The sequence below is a fragment of the Aythya fuligula genome, chromosome 9 (genome assembly GCF_009819795.1).
Source record: "Aythya fuligula isolate bAytFul2 chromosome 9, bAytFul2.pri, whole genome shotgun sequence".
In the NCBI taxonomy this organism is placed as follows: domain Eukaryota; kingdom Metazoa; phylum Chordata; class Aves; order Anseriformes; family Anatidae; genus Aythya; species Aythya fuligula.
This window is the reverse complement of record NC_045567.1, coordinates 12,253,876-12,273,874: the sequence shown is the minus strand read 5'-3', so window position 1 is coordinate 12,273,874 and position 19,999 is coordinate 12,253,876. Positions and strand designations below refer to the sequence as shown.

The following is a 19,999-nucleotide window of genomic DNA, read 5'->3' as shown; positions in this document are numbered from 1 at the left end:
GCTGCAAACCTACAACACAAATGGAATTGTTAAACAGACTTGACCAAAGCAGTACAGATTCAAATGGGTTGTCTGGGGGTAATTTTCTGCTCCATATAAAAACATATGGAAGTCCCTAAGCTGCTCTAAGTGCTCATGAGTAAGGTTTAAAGTACTTATTTCAACAACATCATTTATGTTAAAGGCATTAGAAATAAGGGGGCTGTCCACTGGCAGTCATTCTTGCAAAATAATCCTAAATTTTATAAAACAAAAGGAAAAAAAGTTTTAAAAAATAATGGAGAGTGCTTACTGTAAAAAATAAAGTTACTGAAGGCTCTACCCACCGACGGATTATCTGGTTCACAAGCATCCCACCAGGGCAAAGTACTGGAATGGAAGCATTAAATCAGTACTGATGTTACCCTGATGTACCCGCCAAGTCTGTAGAGGAGCAGAACACCCCAGAAAAAAAATAACTAGATACAGAACTTATAAAAAAAAAATAAAAAATCATTTCTGAATGGAAATTAACCTACAGGAACAATACAGCCTGATACACCTCTGTGTAAACGCTTAGTAGGGAATAACATTTTATAACCATTTACTGCATAATTTATTGCAGGCAGAATGTCTCCAAAACAAAATCTCATCTTTCCGGAATCATAAGCAGGTTTAAGAAAAACCTTAATTTTATGTGCAACATTCAAATTAAAAAATTTAAAATCTTCCCCATAAGAATTTTGGAATACAAATGGGTTCTAAGGCTAGCCCTTTATCACCACAGCATTTTTTGAGGTACTTTTTAAAAAAATTGAAATTGCAAGAAAGAATATCAGAAATGACTCATTGCAATGAAATTGCTAATCTGCAGTCAGTCTTATTTTACATGCTTCCAAGTGCAATTTAGGAAGTAAAAAAAAAAAAAAAAAAAAAAAAAAAAAACACTAAGAAAATACATCAAAATGCTGTAACCACTGAATGGCTCCTACTTCAATAACAAATATTTTCAGGAAAAAAATGAATTATCTGAAACCTCTATATTCTGGTAGCCCTATTACAGCATATCTACAGTCCATACTGCAAGTAGCTAACAAGGAAGTTGTGTTAAAATGATTTGTTCCCCTTTAACATACTCAGGCACACAAGCTTTCCTCGGGACAACATGCAGCTGAACTCCTCCTGTTTGTAGTAAAAAGATCTAGCATTTCTTAAATTTCAGGAAAGCAAGCTGGGTCAACTGCACATAAGTTTTTAACTGACTACAACATTGTTTAGGAAAAACAACACAGATTTCCTGAACTGAGAACTAGAAGAAAGTGTTTTTCTATCAGCCTGTGTGGCAGTCTCACTTTAACACATCTTGCATCATATGAAAGATAGTACTGGATATGTATCTCCCCAGGACATGCAATTTGTTATGCAGGTGATGTCACCTCCTACTATTCCCAATAGCAAGTTTTGCCTCAAGGAAGTTTGCTCTATTTACTGGCACACACAGCATTACCTTTATCATTTCATTCTGATCCTTAAAAACATTTGTATAACACTGAATTCATATAATGAAAGTGAAAAGGTATGAAGTAAACTAATTGTGTGTGGGATTTCTACAGCTTTTCCAGCTTTTATTCTAGTCACTCCAATTTCGTAGTTGAATTTGAAAAGAATATATCACTAAAAAAAAGTGCCCCTTTTAAACTGGCAATTCCATCAACCCCAAAAAGGTTGAAGCACTATCTAATGTATCTTATGGTGGTCTACAAAGAAACTCACTTTCATGATTCTACCTTTTAAGACCCTGCATACATTACAACAGTGCATTAGTGATACAAGTTGTAAAATACTTCTCGGTTCCTTTGGATTTGCATATGATGGTTTTTGCATCAGTCACTGCAGGTAGATTGAGCAAGCTTTGTTTTTGTGTTTTAACATGCATTTGACTAGATATGGATCAGAATAAATTTATACTCCCTTTTTATCATTATAATTAGCTAAAAAATTGCAAGACAGTCCACAAAACAGGATTTGCTTTAAGACTAACTGCTGGAGTTCCAAGATGTAAGATATGCAGCACTGGAAAATCTTCAGTGATCAGGAATTAGTAGTGTTTAGCCAAGTGTTGAAAGCATTCAGAAGAAAAGTCCTGGTTGGAGGCATGAGGGCTTCAGCACCAACTTTTAAACCTCAATTTCTTGATTGCATATCTCCCATCTTCAACCCTACATTAAGAAAAAAAGCAGGAAAGATGCTCAATTATGTGAAATACAATTTGAGTGTGGTAAAACATTCCAGTATTGCATGCACTGCAGTCACCATAAATACACAACACAAAATTAAGTATTACATTAGTGCTACCCCAGTCATTATCCACTAGAATCTATAGGCTTCTAATTTAAGAAGCCATTACATTTATTTTCTCCCATCATCTTTCATTCCAGCTTTCTATTGTCCTTAATAGTTTTGTCTAAGTAGAAGGTGTAATATTAAGAAGTTGTTTAATGTCCAATTAAAATACCAGCAGTCATTAATTTAGACAAACTCTTACTTTTTATACTCATGTAATAAGACATTCTTGGATGAAACGAGCTTTTGTGTCAAACATTTCAGATCTGCATACTTCTATATAGCATCACAGCAAAGTGAAACACGGACATTCCACTACTAACTCAAAGGGCAGTCACTTCACAGAATCAGCGTTAGGAATTAGAAGGGACCATGACAGATCACCTACTCCAATCCCCCTGCCGGAGGAGGAATACCTGGATCACATCACACAGGAACACATCCAGCTGCTCACCAGTACCCCCAGGTCCCTTTCCCTTTTGCTGCTCTCCAGCAGGGCAGTCCCCAACTTATACTGCTGTCTGGGGTTGTTCTTGCCCAGATGGAGGACTCTACACTTGCCCTCATTATGTATCATTACACGTCTCCCCACCCAATTCTCCAACTTCTCAAGGTGCCACTGGATGGCAGCACGGCCATAAAACTAAAAAAAAACAAACCATAAACTAAACTGATTACAAGTGAAAAGTTCAAGTTGGTCTGACAAGTACCTGATTTCAAATTAAGCTGTTGTCTCAAAGAAACAGGAGCAAATATGAGCAACCCCAAAACATTAAGCTTGCTGTCAGTTTGACACACATTACATTCCCCAAATCCCACCTTATTACAGATTTCAAAATTAGCTTCCTTCGCTCAAAGCCCATGATCTAACTTACGGTCTGTATCAGAACTACTCTTTCCGTGGTGACTGCAAGAAGCGTGAGCTGAAGCGTAACACAAACAGGGTGAGTATATGAAGTTAACTCAAGATTACCTATTTTTTTCAGCAGTCTGTGGGAAAGACTCACCTTCACAGCAAGGCAAAACATTTATCTTGCCTTACATATTTAGCCAATCCCTAATAAACGACCAAGTCACACATATTGCTCTGTTCAGGGATCACAGTACTGCTGAATTCAGCAATTACCAAAGACTCAAAAATATTAAAATACATGGGCCTAAATGCATTCAGTAAGGCAAACTTGAGGCTCATTGTTTTGTATTCCACAATCATGCAGCATGAAAATCTAAGTAGTTTCCTAAGATACAGACCACTGAAGAAGTCCCACTAGCTTTCTCTCTTTTGCAGAAAACAGTACTACATAAGCAAAAATTTGTGCATTCTAACTCTATTAAAATAGTGTAGAAGTACCCCAGATTGCTTACCTTCTGAAAAATCTCCCCAAAAGAACTGCAGTGCTGGTATTTATTAATAAATAAAAATAATAAGGATTAATTGCTTTCAGTCAAAATCAGTAACTTACACTGACTGCCAGGATGATCACCACTGTGGGGGCACATAACTATAGGTTGGTGTGCCTGGAGCCCGGTATGTGGGCATAGTAACTGGATGAGGGGCTACTGGAGTTGGGGAATGAGTTGTCAACAAAGTACCTAGGATGAAGAGAACATTTTTTTTTTTTTAAGTAAGCACAAAGTATAGGAAAAAAAATACAAGCAGAGTTAATTAAAAAATATAGCTTGCTCATCTTCTGATTTAAAATTATCAGCATCATTTTGCACTCCAGCCCTAATCTTCCTTCAAATACTTAAGCACAACAATTATTTTGATATTTAATCCAATGTAAAGATACTCATTAGTCCAAAACAGCTCTAGCAGAAACCCTGCAACATAAGCATATTGTTCACTGGAAAACTTTTTCCCACAGCAGGCTTTACATGCCAAAAGAATACTTGATAGTAGAGATAACTTGACTGAAAAATCAGAATAAATTAGTCGTCGTTTACATTACTACAGAAACAGGTTTTTACAGACTAAGGGAGTTCAGAAACAGTCTGAGATGCCAGGATCTTAACAGCCTTACTCTGTAGTGCTTGTACAAAGAGTAACAAACACCTGGCATAAGCCTGCCCACACGCAAAACTGAAACAAACTCTGAAGTTAATTCAGTTTGTGACACACTGCTTCCCTTGATTTGAGATTCCTCAAATTAAATAAGTTTGATAAGGCCAGAATCTGAAAACAAACTCATGGTGCCCATTTTTTAAATGACTGAACTTCATGTCATTTGAGTGAATGTGGACACTTAGTGAGTTGAAAAGCACTGAGTAACAACACCCCCTCAGTGAACAAGCACATAAGAGTCTAGATGTTGGTTAAAAAACATCTTCTCCAAAGCGCTAGAGCTAGAAGAATGTGCCATTAGGCAGCAGACATCCCTAACCATTGCCTATGACAGAGGACCTGTATGCAGTGCAAACACAATGTTATATTTCAACATACAAAGAAGATCAGCAAAGTAAGGGTAGGCTGAGAACATAGTTTTGCTCAGCCTTTAGAGGTTGCTGTCTTCTACTAGGTAAAAAGAGGAAGAAATCAGACTCTACACATCAAGACAAGCAAAAGATGTAAGAAGATATGAAATTACATACATATGTAAAGAACAACCCTTTTACCATAATACTAGTATCAGAAATAATAGTAATATCTCCATCCTTAAGAGGTGGTCAAAATATCACTGGACAAGTAAGCAACCTGATCAAGCAGGACCCAGTTTGAAGACACTGGCCCGGATGACCTACAGAAGTCCCTTCTAATCATAGCAATTTGGTGGTTCTGTGTAGCATGTCCCTGGCATCACATTTTTGTAATGCAGCAACGTTCTGCCTCAACTGAAGGAGAGCTTCATCAAGAAAACACCAGGGTTTTAAGTCCACATACCTGCTGACATTGCCATAGTAGTCCCAGCCACCATCCCCATAGTCACACCATTTCCTCTTGGTGGCGGAATAGGAGCAGGATACATAGTTGCTGGCATGCCATTAGGCTGCACAACTGTGGTGTGGTGAATTACGTGGGGTGGTGCTGCATATAAAGGCTGTGTGTAGTAAGTGCCTTGCTGTTGAGAAAAAAATAAATCGAGCAATTATTGTGTATCTGGTGAGGAAAATAAGTGTTACCTTCTTTCATGAAAGTATCAAAACACAAAAGCTTTATTCTAGTAGAAGCTAGAATACTCATTTCAGTTATTTCAATTCTGCTACACTTGCAAACTTGGTAACATTTAGTCCCTTGTTTTAAGGCATTACTGTAACATTTAATAGCAGAGACCAAAGCTCTTCAATCCTGACCATACCTTCTGCAGTAAGGTCTCATTCTTCATTCATTCTCTTTGTTTCACATCTTTTCATAAATTAATCCGTAACAGAACTTCTCATTCTTTCACAACTTTTTATTCAACTTTTTTCAATTAAAGAACCAAAGGTTTTTAACAAATCCAAATACACTAAGCAGACTGGATAAACCCTGTTAGATGCTCATTAATCCCTTCCAACTACTGTGCATGTGCCAAGCCAAATTTCCTTTACAGAAAAAAGCACCTACTTTTCTCCTAATAGCATTTTGTTGAAGTGTCTTTATTCTACCATTTCTAGTAGTTCAACACTTTGCCTGTTGAAATAGTCCCAACAATTTTCAGTAGTTTTTAAATAGATTTGTTAACTCCTTGAATCATAACAAGAGTCTTCCTAAAAAAAAAGATTAATGTAAACTTATGACAATTTTTGACAAAATGAAGTCATGATGCGGTAGTTACAACTTCCAGCACTCATTTTTAAAACTACTCAATCCAGTCTCTCTTCAAGGACTTAACATTTCATCACAGAGCACAGAGCAACTGTCACATAAGAAGGAACATAAAGGTGGTGTAACCATCACTTAAGACGGAACACTAAATTACTGCATTAAAAATCCTCACTGTTGTCAACTGAAAATTCTCTCCAATCATGAAGGAATAAATGCAAAGTAAAGGTTACAGTTCAACCAGGCAGTACAACGTAAACAAAACACTATCCAAACAGACATAAGACAGGTTTTTTTGGTTTTTTTTTTTAGGTTTTGTTCATTTACCTGTGCATATGGATTCTGCTGTGGATAGGCACTTCGAACTGGGTACACAGCAGTCTGATAGGGATTCGGTGACGAAGAATATGGCGGGACTGCACCGCTGGTAGGTGAACAAGATACTTTATATGGGGTGCCTGGTGTATAACCTGAAACAAAGGTAAATCTGCATTAAGAATATGAAAAACAAGTGTCAGTACACTGCTTGTGAAGTTGAGGGTAACAATTTTCTTACTTTCTGAACTCCTTAACCTTCACATGAGTATTCAGTAGCCTAGCCTCAATACCCACACACAAGTTATATCTTCTATACACTACTAGTAGCAGTCTGTTTGTAACACTCGACTGTTTCAACTAAGAATGCAGAGCTACTGTATTTTTGCACCAACTTGCTTTTCAAGTCACTGGATATTGGATAAAAATGTGGATTTGGATTTCAGCAGTAGCATCACTGTTAAACCCTTGGATTCAGCGTATCAGACAGCATTCAGACAGGTTCTCAACACACTCCAAATTGTACTGGCAGATGATAACGGGTGGCTAACATGCATTTACCTTCCGTAGAACATGAAACAGCACCAGAATAACAATATAAAATACCAGAATCTTGTAAAGAGCCCAAGATGGCTCTTCTCTCTGAAAACAGAACTGGCACACAATCTTTAACATCCACTTCAACTAACCTTAACCCGTATTTGCTGATATTTTCTGAACTGACTAAGGTAAGTATGAAAGACCATACCATTACAATATAAACACTAATTCACTGCAGCTGCAAATTAGACTTCAAAGGTACTTGAGTATCTTTAAATCTACTTCTGGTGTATTTTAGATAGAGACATACCCTTAATAATCACTTAAAATTGATTTTATACATTACGAGATGACAGATGCCATCAGAAGGATTTTTTCACTCCTATTAGAAGAGCCCCAGAGCCAGTCTGTGTTGTACACTAGAACTGCTCCGTTTTCACAGGGATAAGTAGTAACTGCTGGCTCATACCCTACCTAAAAACAGGTGGGTTTTCTGTAACTCCTTCAGCCCTCACCAGAGGCACTGTCTCCAGATAACAGTGTCAGGGCCTGACGCAGGATGGAGGATAGCTGTGAAAAGGACCGCAGCTGTCACAATGTGCTGCACATTACTATCCCAAGATCACACCATGATTTAACAGCCAGAACAGGAATACAAATATGCTAGCAGCAGCATCCAGCGGCAATGACATTTAGGATAGTAAACAAGAGCCCTGGCCTATTCCAAGAAAGTGCCCGTGCTATGCTGAAAAGATCAGAATCAGGATCACAAGATCTCAGGTCTCATGCAGGCCCACCCTGCCAGAAAACGCAACATGCACAGAAAAGATTTCTGTTTACTTGGAATTGTACGAACTAGTACTAAGACAACACAAAGAAGAAATACCACTTGCTAATTACAGAAAAAAATGAGACTACCAGAACAGAGAGTAGGTCAGCTTTAAAAACTGTGTCTGGAATGTGCTGGCTTTGATACAGAGAACAGATCAGAAGCCACGCAGCATACACACAACACTGGTATTTGCGTCGTGAAAAAAACAGGCTGCGCAGACAGCACGATCACAGGTGACCTTCATTCTTCTTGCAGAAGTCAAAATACTGGACACAAAGCATCACTACCGAACTACAACTACATCTACAGGCAAGCCACTCTCAATCTAAAAACCCTCCAAAACACCTGTACAGGCAGTTTAACTTTCACTATTCCTGCAAAGTGGTACAAGGGTATTCCGCCTTCCCACTTCATTTTTTTCTCCCTTTCAGGGACCAGAGACCTTAAAAGTAAAACACATGGTTATACAAATACGCAGAAATTTAAGACAGACACCTGTAAAAAAAAAAAAAAAAAAAAAAAAAAGTACGCTTTCATGGCACACTCAAATGTTATTGCATGTTGTGAAACTACAAGAGCCTTGATTCTGCAAACAAGCGGTTACGTAAGAAAAATTAAGAAACAAATCCCAGCTGTTAGGACAAAGAACTGAAAGCTGTTTTCTACCTCAATTAGTTCTCCACATTTTGAACTTCAGTTTATCGTTTAAAGAGTAGCTAAGAATTAAAACTACTCTTAGTTCTGAAATAAAAGCTAATTTTCTATTCAACAAGAACAATAAAAACTCTAATAGCATTAATTCTTTGCACATCTTTATTCCTTTTCCATACAAGTGAAAAATTTCTTCATCTTCCTCTGGTACATAGCACAAGATCTATTCTAACACTAGTCAGTGCAAACTAGTCTTACGAAATAATTGTTTCTAACAGGTCAACAATCCTCCCCAGGAAGATTCAGAATCAGTGATTCAAGAAGTAGCTGTAATTTCTTCCTCCCCTTACAGAATCGTAGAATTATCAGGGTTGGAAGAGCCCTCCAAGATCCTCTGGTCCAACCACCCCCCTACCACCAATGTCACCACTGAACCCTGTCCCCAAGCACCACATCCAGCCTTTCCTTGAACACCCCCAGGGACAGGGACTCCACCACCTCCCTGGGCAACCCGTCCCAGTGCCTGACTGCTCTTTCTGAGCAGAAATGTCTCCTCATTTCCACCCTGAACCTCCCCTGGCACCACTCGAGGCCATTCCCTGGTCCTATCACTGGTTACCGGTGAGCAGAGGCCAACCCCCAGCTCCCCACAGCTTCCTTCCAGGCAGTTGCAGAGAGCAATGAGGTCTCCCCTGAGCCTCCTTTTCTCCGGACCAACCCCCCCCAGCTCCCTCAGCTGCTCCTCACAGCACTTGTGTCCCAGGCCCTTCCCCAGCTTCGCAGCCCTGCTCTGGACACGCTCCAGGGCCTCGATGTCCTTCTGGCAGTGAGGGGCCCAGAGCTGAACCCAGCACTCGAGGTGCAGCCTCAGCAGAGCAGAGCCCAGGGGGACGATCACCTCCCCGGCCCCGCTGGCTGCACTGCTCCTGACACAGCCAGGATGCCGTTGGCCTTCTTGGCCACCTGGGCACACTGCTGGCTTGTGTTCAGGCGAGCATCCATCAGCACTTCCAGATTCCTTCCCTCTGCACAGCTTCCCAGCCACTCTGCCCCCAGCCTGTAGCGCTGCAGTGTCATCTGCAAACTTACTGAGGGTGCACTCACTTCCCTCACCCAGTCGTCAGTAAGAATATTAAAGAGGCTGGGCCCCAACACCGACCCCTGGGGAACACCACAGGTGACAGTCACCAGCTGGATTTCACTCCATTCACCACCACTTTCTGGGCCTAGCCACCCAGCACGTTTTTAACCCAGCACAGAGTGTGCCTGTCCAAGCCATGGGCTGCCAGCTCCATTCAAAAGCAAAAACTGCAAGAGGATTTGCAAACTGCAACCAGTAATAAGACTGTAACTGCCTCCACTTACGATCAAAAATCACAGCTTATCATCAGCATAGCTATAGGAATCACGATGATGTATACAACGGAGCACAGAAGGCACAAACACATCACTAAGTTAATCTCTGCCATAAAATGGAAATGATACAGACTGGTAATAAAAGCCTACACAAGGTTTTGATTCCCATGCTAACAGGTATGTCCCCAATGCGAACTGCTCTCCCCTGAACTCCACTCCTGAAAAATTAAGCAATCCAGTGCACATGCAATCAAGCACCTCTAGATCTGAGACTTGCGCACAGGCAATACCATACCCAAAGGGCAGATTTTTTTGAATTACTTGAGCTTACAACACCTATCTGCTTTCCTCCCTTAAATTTGTGATTGAAGACAAGCCGAAACCAGTTCTGCACTTGCCTTGCCTCTACGCAAAAAAAAAATAAGAACAGACACACAGATTGTACCAACAAAAATAAGAAGGCTCTGCAGACAGACCTTTCAGATTACTTACTCTCTCTTGCCCTCAGTAATTACTGCCCCACCCTTGTAAAAAATCAAAACAGCAACTTACAGCCTGCAAAGAGATAAGTTTCTAAGGACTAACATCAGTCCTCCTTGTCATACTGAGTCTGATTGTAAATAAATAGATTCTGTTTTCCTTTGTGGTGTACAACAATCATGTTTTCCTTCACCACAAGGTATCCGGGACTCGAACGTACAGTTGAGTGCGAGATTAAGATTCAGGACTTACTAGAGTCTCCTGGTAGTTAATGAAATGCCACTATGTTTTGTTTCAAACATTAGCACATCAAAATCATCTTCTATTAGTGACAACAGAACTACATGAAAACAACTTAGATGAGTCCTTTCGTTCTTCCATCTCCCTTCTCCTAGGCTCATAACGTTCCCTTTCTCTTAACTAACAAGCATGCAAGTGTAGTTACCTAAATCATTCCCCAATATCCACTACAGACAAAAGGGTTTTTAACCAGCAGCCAGGATCTTCCAGGCTATCAGTTTCTGCAACACAACTCTAAGATCAGAAAGAATGCAGTAAGCTGAATGTGAAAAGAATATGATTAAAAAAAAAAAAAAAAGAACTGGTTTTGAAAATCAACAACAAAACAAACAAACAGAACATTTAACAGACAAGGATCTGGAAAGAAGCAGTAGGATGCAAAGCACACAGAGTCCAGAAGGAAACAGTGAAGGAAAATGCAATGTATTTTGTAAGCATCAACCTGAAATACAGAAACAATGACTAAGAACTCAGCTTTTCCCTTCTCTGAAGGTGAAAGCAGTATGACACGTCTTAAAACAAGATTATACTCATTTTAATTTCTCAGGTGATTTCTTATGAGTCACATTTAAAGTACTGTAAAACTTATCTCACTGTGTTATTGTTAGCACCAACAGCATTTCCTTATTCTTGGTTCTAATAACTTCTAAACTTCAAGTTATTTTTTAAACATACCCATTACACATACCTGTCTGGAAGGTAGGATTCGCTCCAGGATACATATTAGGGGAATAGGCAGGAGCAGCCGCTGCATAGCCCATTGGGAAGCCAGCTAGAAGAAAGAACATGTTGAAGTTATTTTTTTTTATTATTGACTGACTGCCAAGTCTACCTACAACTTTATTCTTCCTGTACATCCTTTAATTGAGATGAGCAAGCAGATGGCCTTCAGTCACACTTTTCAAGTAGAATACCAGGCTCTTCTCCCAGGCCACCTGAAGCTGAATGCTAGCTGAAGGGGGCAGCCAAGGGGTCACAAGTGCCATTCTCCCTTACATCACTGTTTCAGCGTACCTTGATGTTGTCCAAAAAACTCTTATGTTAGTCAGACAGCAAAGTTTTGTGCAACTATCCAAAACTCTCAAATTTTTATGATCCAATGAAGAGATACATCTGGCAGAAATCTCTTTTTCAGAGAAGTAATGAAATCGCTCAAAGTCAGAGCAACTCTGACTTTCCAGGTTAGAGAGATCACAAGTAAAAAGTACAAAGCAACCTTAAGCAATTCAAAACGCGTGTTATATTCCATACAGATTTGTTACTACACTAAGGTATTAAGCGTGCCAGTTTAAGCCCTGTATTATGACACTCAACAGTAACAGTAAGTGATTCACTGGGGCAACGGCATAAATGGTAGGTAAACATTTCTACACCAGAATTCAAGAACCACTATGACTAAACTAACATGATATACTGGTCTATACTTAATATCAACACAAAGTTTACAACATCTACAGATAAAAAGCAGTGACTATTCACCTCATCACCCTCAGGCTTAAAGCTGATAGGTCTAAAATGCTACTTGGATTTGAATGATTTCTATTTTCCCATAAATCCCAGAGACTTTATCAATTACTCCTAAAAACAAACAAACAAAAAAAAATAACTTCTTAACTTGGGACTATAAATCTACATATCCTAACTCCACTCCGTAAAACACTCTGCAAACATATCACAAAAATTGTCACATACAATTACTCTTATCCATATTGACTGCCTAAGAAAAGCATTTTTGTCTTGGATTTTAAGCCTAATAACACACCCAAGTCATAACAACTTTTCAGAGTATACCTAGCTTGGAAGTTTTCAAATTTACAACCTCCTAGTAAAAGGTTTTCATACAGTTCTACACCTTACTAAACTGACGTCACGTCTGCAACACCATTTGTCGTCCAAGTTTTTGGTTCTCCATCCTTTCTTCACAGGCTTAGCTCCACAAATCAGAGCACTCTGAGCTGCTCAATAAACACATAATTTACATAAAGTGCAACTATGCCAAAACTATGTAAACTATGTCAAAACTATGTTAACTATGCCAAAACTACGTAAACTATGTCAGGCAGCAGTTTTAACATCTAGAAAGAACTTTCATCCCCATGAGAACATTTGGATATTGATTCCTTGCTACTGTAAATTCATCCAACAACCTCAGATAGGTGTAGTACAATATAAATAGCCATTACATATGCAAGAGCTTTACAAACACAGTGCCTTTAAATAATACATCCCTCCTAGCAATACGCTCATAACTTTCTATTACCATGCAACCCATGTACATTCAATCATCCTGAATAGAAAATCTGTAGTTTCTACATTTGAAGAGGCAAGAAAAGGAGACGTAGCCATGTGACAATTAAAAAAAAATAACCCTAAAATGCAAATTACTATCCATTTTACAGAATGTTTTGTGTTTATCCCATGGCCATTAAGCATGAGCCGGACAGTTCAGTAAACTATATCAGTGTAACAGGGTAGAACTACTTGACGAAGCTAAATTTAAGAATCAACTTTCTGTAAACTGACTGAATTCTGTAGGTAAGAATTTTGAGCCAACAGCTTGAAGCACAGCACTTAAGGCACTTTTATAATGACTTGACTTACATTCCGTGTTTTTTAGTTATGACAGTTTACAACCATGCAGAGACTGACAAATAGACATACAAAAACACAATTATGAGTATCTGCACCAAATAAGAAATAAGTTGTAATGTTATTTAAACTGCCATTTACAAATCTGCAACAGTAGATTTTCCTACGTAAAATGAAATACTACTTAGATCAGACTAAATGACAACTTCAAAGCAACACATAAATGGTTACAAGTACAAACGAAACCCTGGTTAATGTAAATCTGCATTTAGAAAATGAATATAGATTAAAAAAATAAAAAAAAAAAGTAGCATTTCTGTAATTTGTAATAATTTTTATAATGGTAAAGAAATCCTCGAAAGATCAATTACAAATATAGAGATAAGTGTACTGTAACTGACATTAATCAATAAACCAGTGGTGCTTGCCTTACTATAAAAGTACTCTAGCCCATGTAGCTGATTAAAGATAAGTTACAGAGAAGGTGACCATCCTGCAAGACATATAGTTACACAGCATCAGCTCAACAATTGATTACTGCACCAAGCCCACTCATAAGTGACTATTTCTTGATTACAGAGAAAAATATAACTCAAGTTTATTTAAAAAAAAAAAAAAAAAAAAAAAAAAGAAGTGACTTACCTGGATAACCAATTCCTTTGGCATTTGCATAGGGAACCCCAGAAGAACCAGGGCTATACACAGGATTCATGATTTCAGTAGCTGTATAAGGAAAAAAAGAAAAAAAAAAAAAACACTTATTTACTTATGTACAGGGAAAGTTTGAAATCTCAGCACCCAAAATGTACTTGGAAATGGAGGAAAGCGTATTGGGAGGAAGAAACAGAAAAAAAAAGCAGCAATTGCGCTGCTTATATCAGCATTAAAACTGTAGCTACAAGTAAGACAATCATTGCAGAATTAAGTTTCAAAGCATCAGGAACTCTCACTCAGCTAGACAATCTCTCGAATTAAACATTCCCTGTTGCAGAGGATGCTTTCAAAGTATTTCCATCTCCCTTAAAGCTCCCCTGTGGCGCACAAGTCCATAACACACTGTAGGAGCTCAAACTCTCCTGGACTTCTCTGTCAGTCATCTATTGTCCATGAGCCAGCTACCACCTCTCGATGTTGGTTTCCTCGTATTTCCTTTCCTGAGGCATCTAGCCAAGGGATACAAATACTGGTGTCTATTACTACTGGCACTCCAAGCCAAGGACTCCAATCCTTTACCAGCACTAAATTCATCCACTGTCAGCAGCCTAGGTATTAGAGAAGTGGAACAAGACCTTCTATAACTTGACAGCTATCTCTCTCAAATTTATTTACTTTGTTTACTTGCAAAGATCTTCAGAGCACATAACAAATGTGCATCAAGCCATTGCTGAATTGGGTGTTCACACACCGAAAAGGCACCTGTCATCAGCATCACAGGCATAAAACTAAACCCACAGTTTTAACACAGACCTTGTACGTAAAAGCCAAGGAAAGTAAAATGATGCTTAAGATGCTTCTTAAGATTTTCTAGTAAGGCTGTGTACTTCTAGGAAAATAAATTACTGCATGAGAGCTCACAAGGATGCCCATCATGTGCCTCTATTAAGAGTACTGTTTGCAACTACTGTTCTAAAATTTTACCAACAAAACACGTATTTTAACCCAATTATCTTCAATCCTCTGATTTTCTGCAAGTATTTACAGATTTACAATCTCCCTGTAAGTGCCAGCTTTTCACTCCAAGCAGCCTCTGATGTCAAGACAGGAGCGCACATTGACACCAGACTATGAGCTGCACAGTCTCACTTGCAGAGCTGCATGCTATGAATTGTGCTGCTTAACAATTTTGTAAATAAAGTTTATGAAGCAAAATAAACTTCAGAATTATGCTTTCAACTGTTTAGTTACAGACCATGCTATGGTAGGAGTCTGTGTTAAGTCTCTCACTGTGGCTGCCCTGATAAACCCACATTAAGTAGCTGCATAAACACAAGGAGCTTGCTTTCCAAAATGAAAAGCACTATGGCAAGAGTTTTAGCAGTACGTAATAGACAAAGGAAAAAATGTGCAAAATTAGGAAATTGGAAAGTAAATGCCTATGGGACGTTTCTTACCGAGTTTCACAAAAAACTCAACCTCCACGTTAAGAGAATTACAACTGTTTCTCAGACTGCCCGTTAGCAACACTAAGTAACTCAAATAGAATTGCTTTCATTTTTCCAGCTTCACACCAAATTACTGTATAATAGTATTGTATCAAAATGATACAATATATTAAAAATGAGTTAAAAACTAAACAACCTGCTGTCTACATCACTTAATACCAAGGGAGTTCCCCTGGACAGTGCATTTCGATCACTGGACCAACATGAAAATGCAGTTTGACACAAATCCCTTTGGAAATGCTCTAGAGCAAAGCAGTCTTCAAGTGTAAAGCATTATTTTCCACTGAAGCACACAAAAGTATTAAATCTGCTGTAGCTTCACTAACAGGCATATTGTGCTGGTATAATATATCACTGTGGCAAGATTGCTCTCTCCCCTCACTCCCACCCAGCCCGCTTTCTTTTGCGTATCATCCTTTCTAGATAAGGACTCTCATTTACTCAAAATTTTCCAGTCTGTTTCCTTGCTCTCCCTGTACGTGCCACTCGTTTGCATCTTTGTTCCTCTTTCTGTGTTGAATTTGTCAGACTTTTGCCTCTGAACTCACATGGGAGGTTCAACCTTCAATCCAGTCCCAACATTTCCAAATTGGGGGATACATCTTAAGGGAAGTGGATAATGCCTTCCACTTAAAACTAAATAGCACTCTCTGGCAAACCCATATCCCTACAAATATCTCCCTGCAGTCCTCAGCAATTAGAAGAGATGATCCTGTGAGTCTGCCACCATTCTGAATGACAAGATAAAGCAAGTAATACAAAGGACTGGAGAAAAAAAAAAAAAAAAAAAAAAAAAAAAAACAGCAAAAGCCTTCTGTAGATATTTGGGTAATATAATGAAACAAAAAAAACAAACCAACTACTAGATGTATCAGCAGTCAATGACTGCAGAGAACACAAGGACACGCATTCTTGGGGACAACTTAAAGCCATTCAGAGCTTCAGATTTGAAGACAGTGAATGGAAATGGTCAGGCGACTCATCAGACTAGGAAGTGATGATTAAGAGAAAGGAATTCCAGCTAAGAAAGATGAAAAAAACAAACCAAACATGGCATTAAGAGCCTGCAAATTTTTACTGGGAAAACAAACAAACAAACAAAAAACTCATACCTGAAGCTTACAACTGCTCCCTCACCCATCAGCACAGACATGCCATGGGCATGCACCTCATGCAGCTGTACATGTGTATGTGAATTTTACCACTATTGCTTTCACTCATCATTTTTCAGCACTGAAATACAAGTAGACACCCAGCCATGTACAAAAAGTACTCGCAAGTTTCTATAATGCAGACAAAAATTCAGATCCAATTGCAATTAAAAGTAATTATTTTCAGGTCTTCTCTGAAGGGCCCAACATCGGTAAGTATAATTACAGAGTATTACCCAGAGGTTGGGAACATCCCAACCGTACCGTAATTTCACTTGGAAGAACATCTGTGACATGGAAATACGGAACCTCGCAGTCCACTCTTCCGTAATGCTTCAAGTCCACATCAAACGCTAGGGAAACTAGGATAAAGTGAACCCGAAGCAGCGTGGTTTCCAACTTTTTTGTTGGCATCCCCTCCAAAGCATTCTCATGTTAATGCCTATGTAAAGAAGTGTCTGCAGTGCACCGTCTGTATATAAATTGCACGGAGTCAACTCTCTATAAATTACCCACTCACCTAACTCTTTCAGCCAAAGTGAAGGCCATCACGTTTATTAAAGATGCTCTGACTAAAGACTTGGAAAGCATGCTTGGGAAGTGCAAATGCTTCACCTTCCATTCTTGCCAAACAAATTCAGGTTTGACCAAGCCTGCTAAATCTCATCTTGGGGCAGATTCCAGGACGATCAACCTCCTTTTAAATCTATGTTTCAGGAAGTTGAGCACAAAGGCCGACTGCCTCTAGCGCTCCAAACTGGAGATGCTTTTGCGTATCAGCTTTCCTGCTACACTCACAGCGAGTACGTTTCTATGAATTTTTGCTTTTTAAAATTAGTTTATAAAAATGCATGGAAAAAAAAAAAAACACAGACCAATCAACTACTATAAAACTAACTGCAAGTTTTTTTTCTAACAGACATTTTCTTGCTATTTATTTTTAAAGTCGTGCAGAAAAACTGTTGAAACAAGATCTACTGGTAGGCATTTTCTGCTCATTTTGTCATAATTCCATCACAACCGTTGAATAAGAATCTCTCAAATAAGTAACTAGCCTAACGTACTATGCGTCCATTCATGTTTTCATTCTCAGAAGTTAACCGGACTCACATTAAAACATTTCAGTATTTAACACCTGTCCATCCTTGCATACTTTTTGAATGCTGTTTGCTATGAAACTGTACAAAGGACCCAATTTCCATGTATATACAATTCCTTATTAGGCAAAAAGTGAAATGCCATCGTAGCAATCTTCAATTTTACCCATTTGATTTCTAGTCAAGGCTTAAAGAAGCAAAACGCAATTCCTAGAAGTCCAGTTTTAATCTAAAAATGTCACTTCTGCTGCTGCTAAATAACAAAGAAAATAGTTCAGCACAGTCCCGCTCTTCAAAGAGCTGACAATGACAACTGACTCAGTTGCATTAATGTCTGTCAAGACTTCAGCCACTGAAGTCACAGAATCACCAAATACGGAGTTGGAAGGGGCCCACCAGGACCACCGAGTCCAACTCCTGGCTGCACACAGGGCCACCCAAAACCCCAACCCTACGTCTGAGAACCTTCTCCAAATGCTTCTTGAACTCCAGCAGGCTTGGTGCTGTGACCCTGGGGAGCCTGTCCCAGTGCCCGACCACCTCTGGGTGCAGACCCTTTCCCTAACCCCCAGCCTGACCCTCCCCTGTCCCAGCTCCATGCCGTTCCCTCGGGTCCTGTCGCTGTCCCCAGAGAGCAGAGCTCAGCGCCTGCCCCTCCACTCCCCTCGTGAGGGAGCTGCAGGCCGCCATGAGGCCTCCCCTCAGCCTGCTCTGCTCTGAACAAACCCAGGGCCCTCAGCTGCTCCTCGTACGTCTTCCCCTCTGGGCCCTTCCCCTGCTTTGGAGGCTTCCTTTGGATGCTCTCCTGTGGCACCTGAAACTGCACAAGGTGCTTGAGGTGAGGCTGCAGCAGGTCAAGCAGAGCGGGATGTCTGCTGTGTTCTCTTCCTACCAATCTGAGAAAGCTCAGACATCTGCAAAGGGCTAACTAAGCACCAGTTCAGTGACAGTGAGCGAGCAGGAAAAGACAGTGGCAGTACATACTAAGGTTTTTCTCTTCCAGGCTGCGGTCCTACGGTTGACACCTTTGCACAAGTTCACAGGTGAAGGAAAAGACAAAGCTGGGAAGATTGTTTGCACGCATTCCTCCCCTGCTCCACCTACGAGATCTTCTTTCCATAGAGGAGTAAGAATGACATACCTGCAACCATCCCTCTGTAACTACACTTTTTTCAAGACTAAAAAGGAATAAATTAAGACTTCAATCCTTTCTGATCAATAGCATTCTCATCTCTAATTCTATTCTACAAGTGGTTTAGGATTTTTTTTTATATTTAATTCTCACTTTTAAATACTGAATAACAGAATTGGAATAACTGTACACTAACAACAGCACTAGTCGTGCCCAGTATCAGCAAGAGCAGATGCCATATGAATACATATTCACGACACAACATAGTTAGCTCCAAAAATCATTTCTTAATAAAACCAAAAAAAAACAAAAAACTAGACGTAAAACTCAAGATTCTGCAGGCGAACCAACCTCATTTGTACATTAGTGGCATTGTTCTAGTTTTCAAAAAAAATCCCAACATTACCAAAAGCTTTTTACTTGGAGAAAAAACAACACCACCACGCTGACAGAGGAAAAAACAAACAAATGGCCTAGCACTTCTTGAAGGCTGCAATTTCTGTTATTGTTATTGTACAAGAGTGTGACAGTTGCCAGCTCCAATCCTTGTATTTCCAGCACAACTTTGCAACCATGTATTCAAATATTTTTGTTTGGAAGATGCAGAATAATGCAGCTAAACTGTCAATTCCGTGAGGGTGAGAACTTAGCAGTCTGTGTATTGCCAAGATTAGGGTAAGTTCATCGATGATGAGAAGTAAATAAACCTCAAACTGAAAGAGTGGAAACGCAACACACAAAGAACCACATTCGTGACGTTTTGGTTAAATCTGCAAGCGCTGATTCTTGGCAAGTTATCATCCTACAACGCAATTTTGTTTAGTGCCGGTTTATTCCATGTTCCTTTTGGAAAGGAGACGAAGCTGTCACAAGTTCCACAAAGCGACGGAATCTCAAAAGGCCCCTTCACTCCTCCTACTTTTCTGACCCGGGAATTACTGCCACAAAAACTCCGCGCCGGGAGCCGCGCACCACACGAGCACGGCGCTGCCAATTCCAACCTCCCGTACCGAAATCGCGTCAGCGCAGCCAGAAAGCCCCGGCAGAGGCGGCGGCACGCAGGGGATAACGGAGCGCCCCGGGCCAGCCTCACCCAGCCCTGCTCAGGCCCAGAGCCGCGCCGCGCCGCTCGCTGCAGGCCCGTGCGGTTGTTAGGGGCAGGCTCCCCGTGCCCCTTCCCCCTCCCCCCTCCCCGAGCTGACGGGACGCGGGGCCCTCCCCGCACCTGCGATGGCGCCGCCGGGGTAGGCCGCGGGGCGGGTGGCGGTCCCGGCGCTGGCACTCACCGGGCTGCGGCGCTGCGAGCTGGGCCCCGGCCGGCGCGGGCGGG

General features: G+C 40.2%; 1 protein-coding gene across 2 annotated transcripts; it reads right to left on the bottom strand.

Annotated features, from left to right (window-relative positions):
• Positions 1-1,571: 1,571 nt before the first annotated feature.
• On the bottom strand, positions 1,572-19,999 carry FAM168B (family with sequence similarity 168 member B). Of its 2 annotated transcripts, none has more exons than XM_032193502.1 (7): positions 19,956-19,999; positions 13,770-13,850; positions 11,227-11,310; positions 6,392-6,534; positions 5,204-5,381; positions 3,786-3,915; positions 1,572-2,198 (listed from the first exon to the last, which is right to left on the bottom strand). In XM_032193502.1, the coding sequence occupies exons 2-6, from the start codon at positions 13,837-13,839 to the stop codon at positions 3,803-3,805; spliced, it is 588 nt and encodes a 195-aa protein (XP_032049393.1). In that variant the 5' UTR covers positions 13,840-13,850; positions 19,956-19,999; the 3' UTR covers positions 1,572-2,198; positions 3,786-3,802. The 2 variants fall into 2 exon arrangements, with proteins under 2 accessions (XP_032049393.1, XP_032049392.1); XM_032193501.1 differs by lacking the exon at positions 19,956-19,999 and adding an exon at positions 19,895-19,952.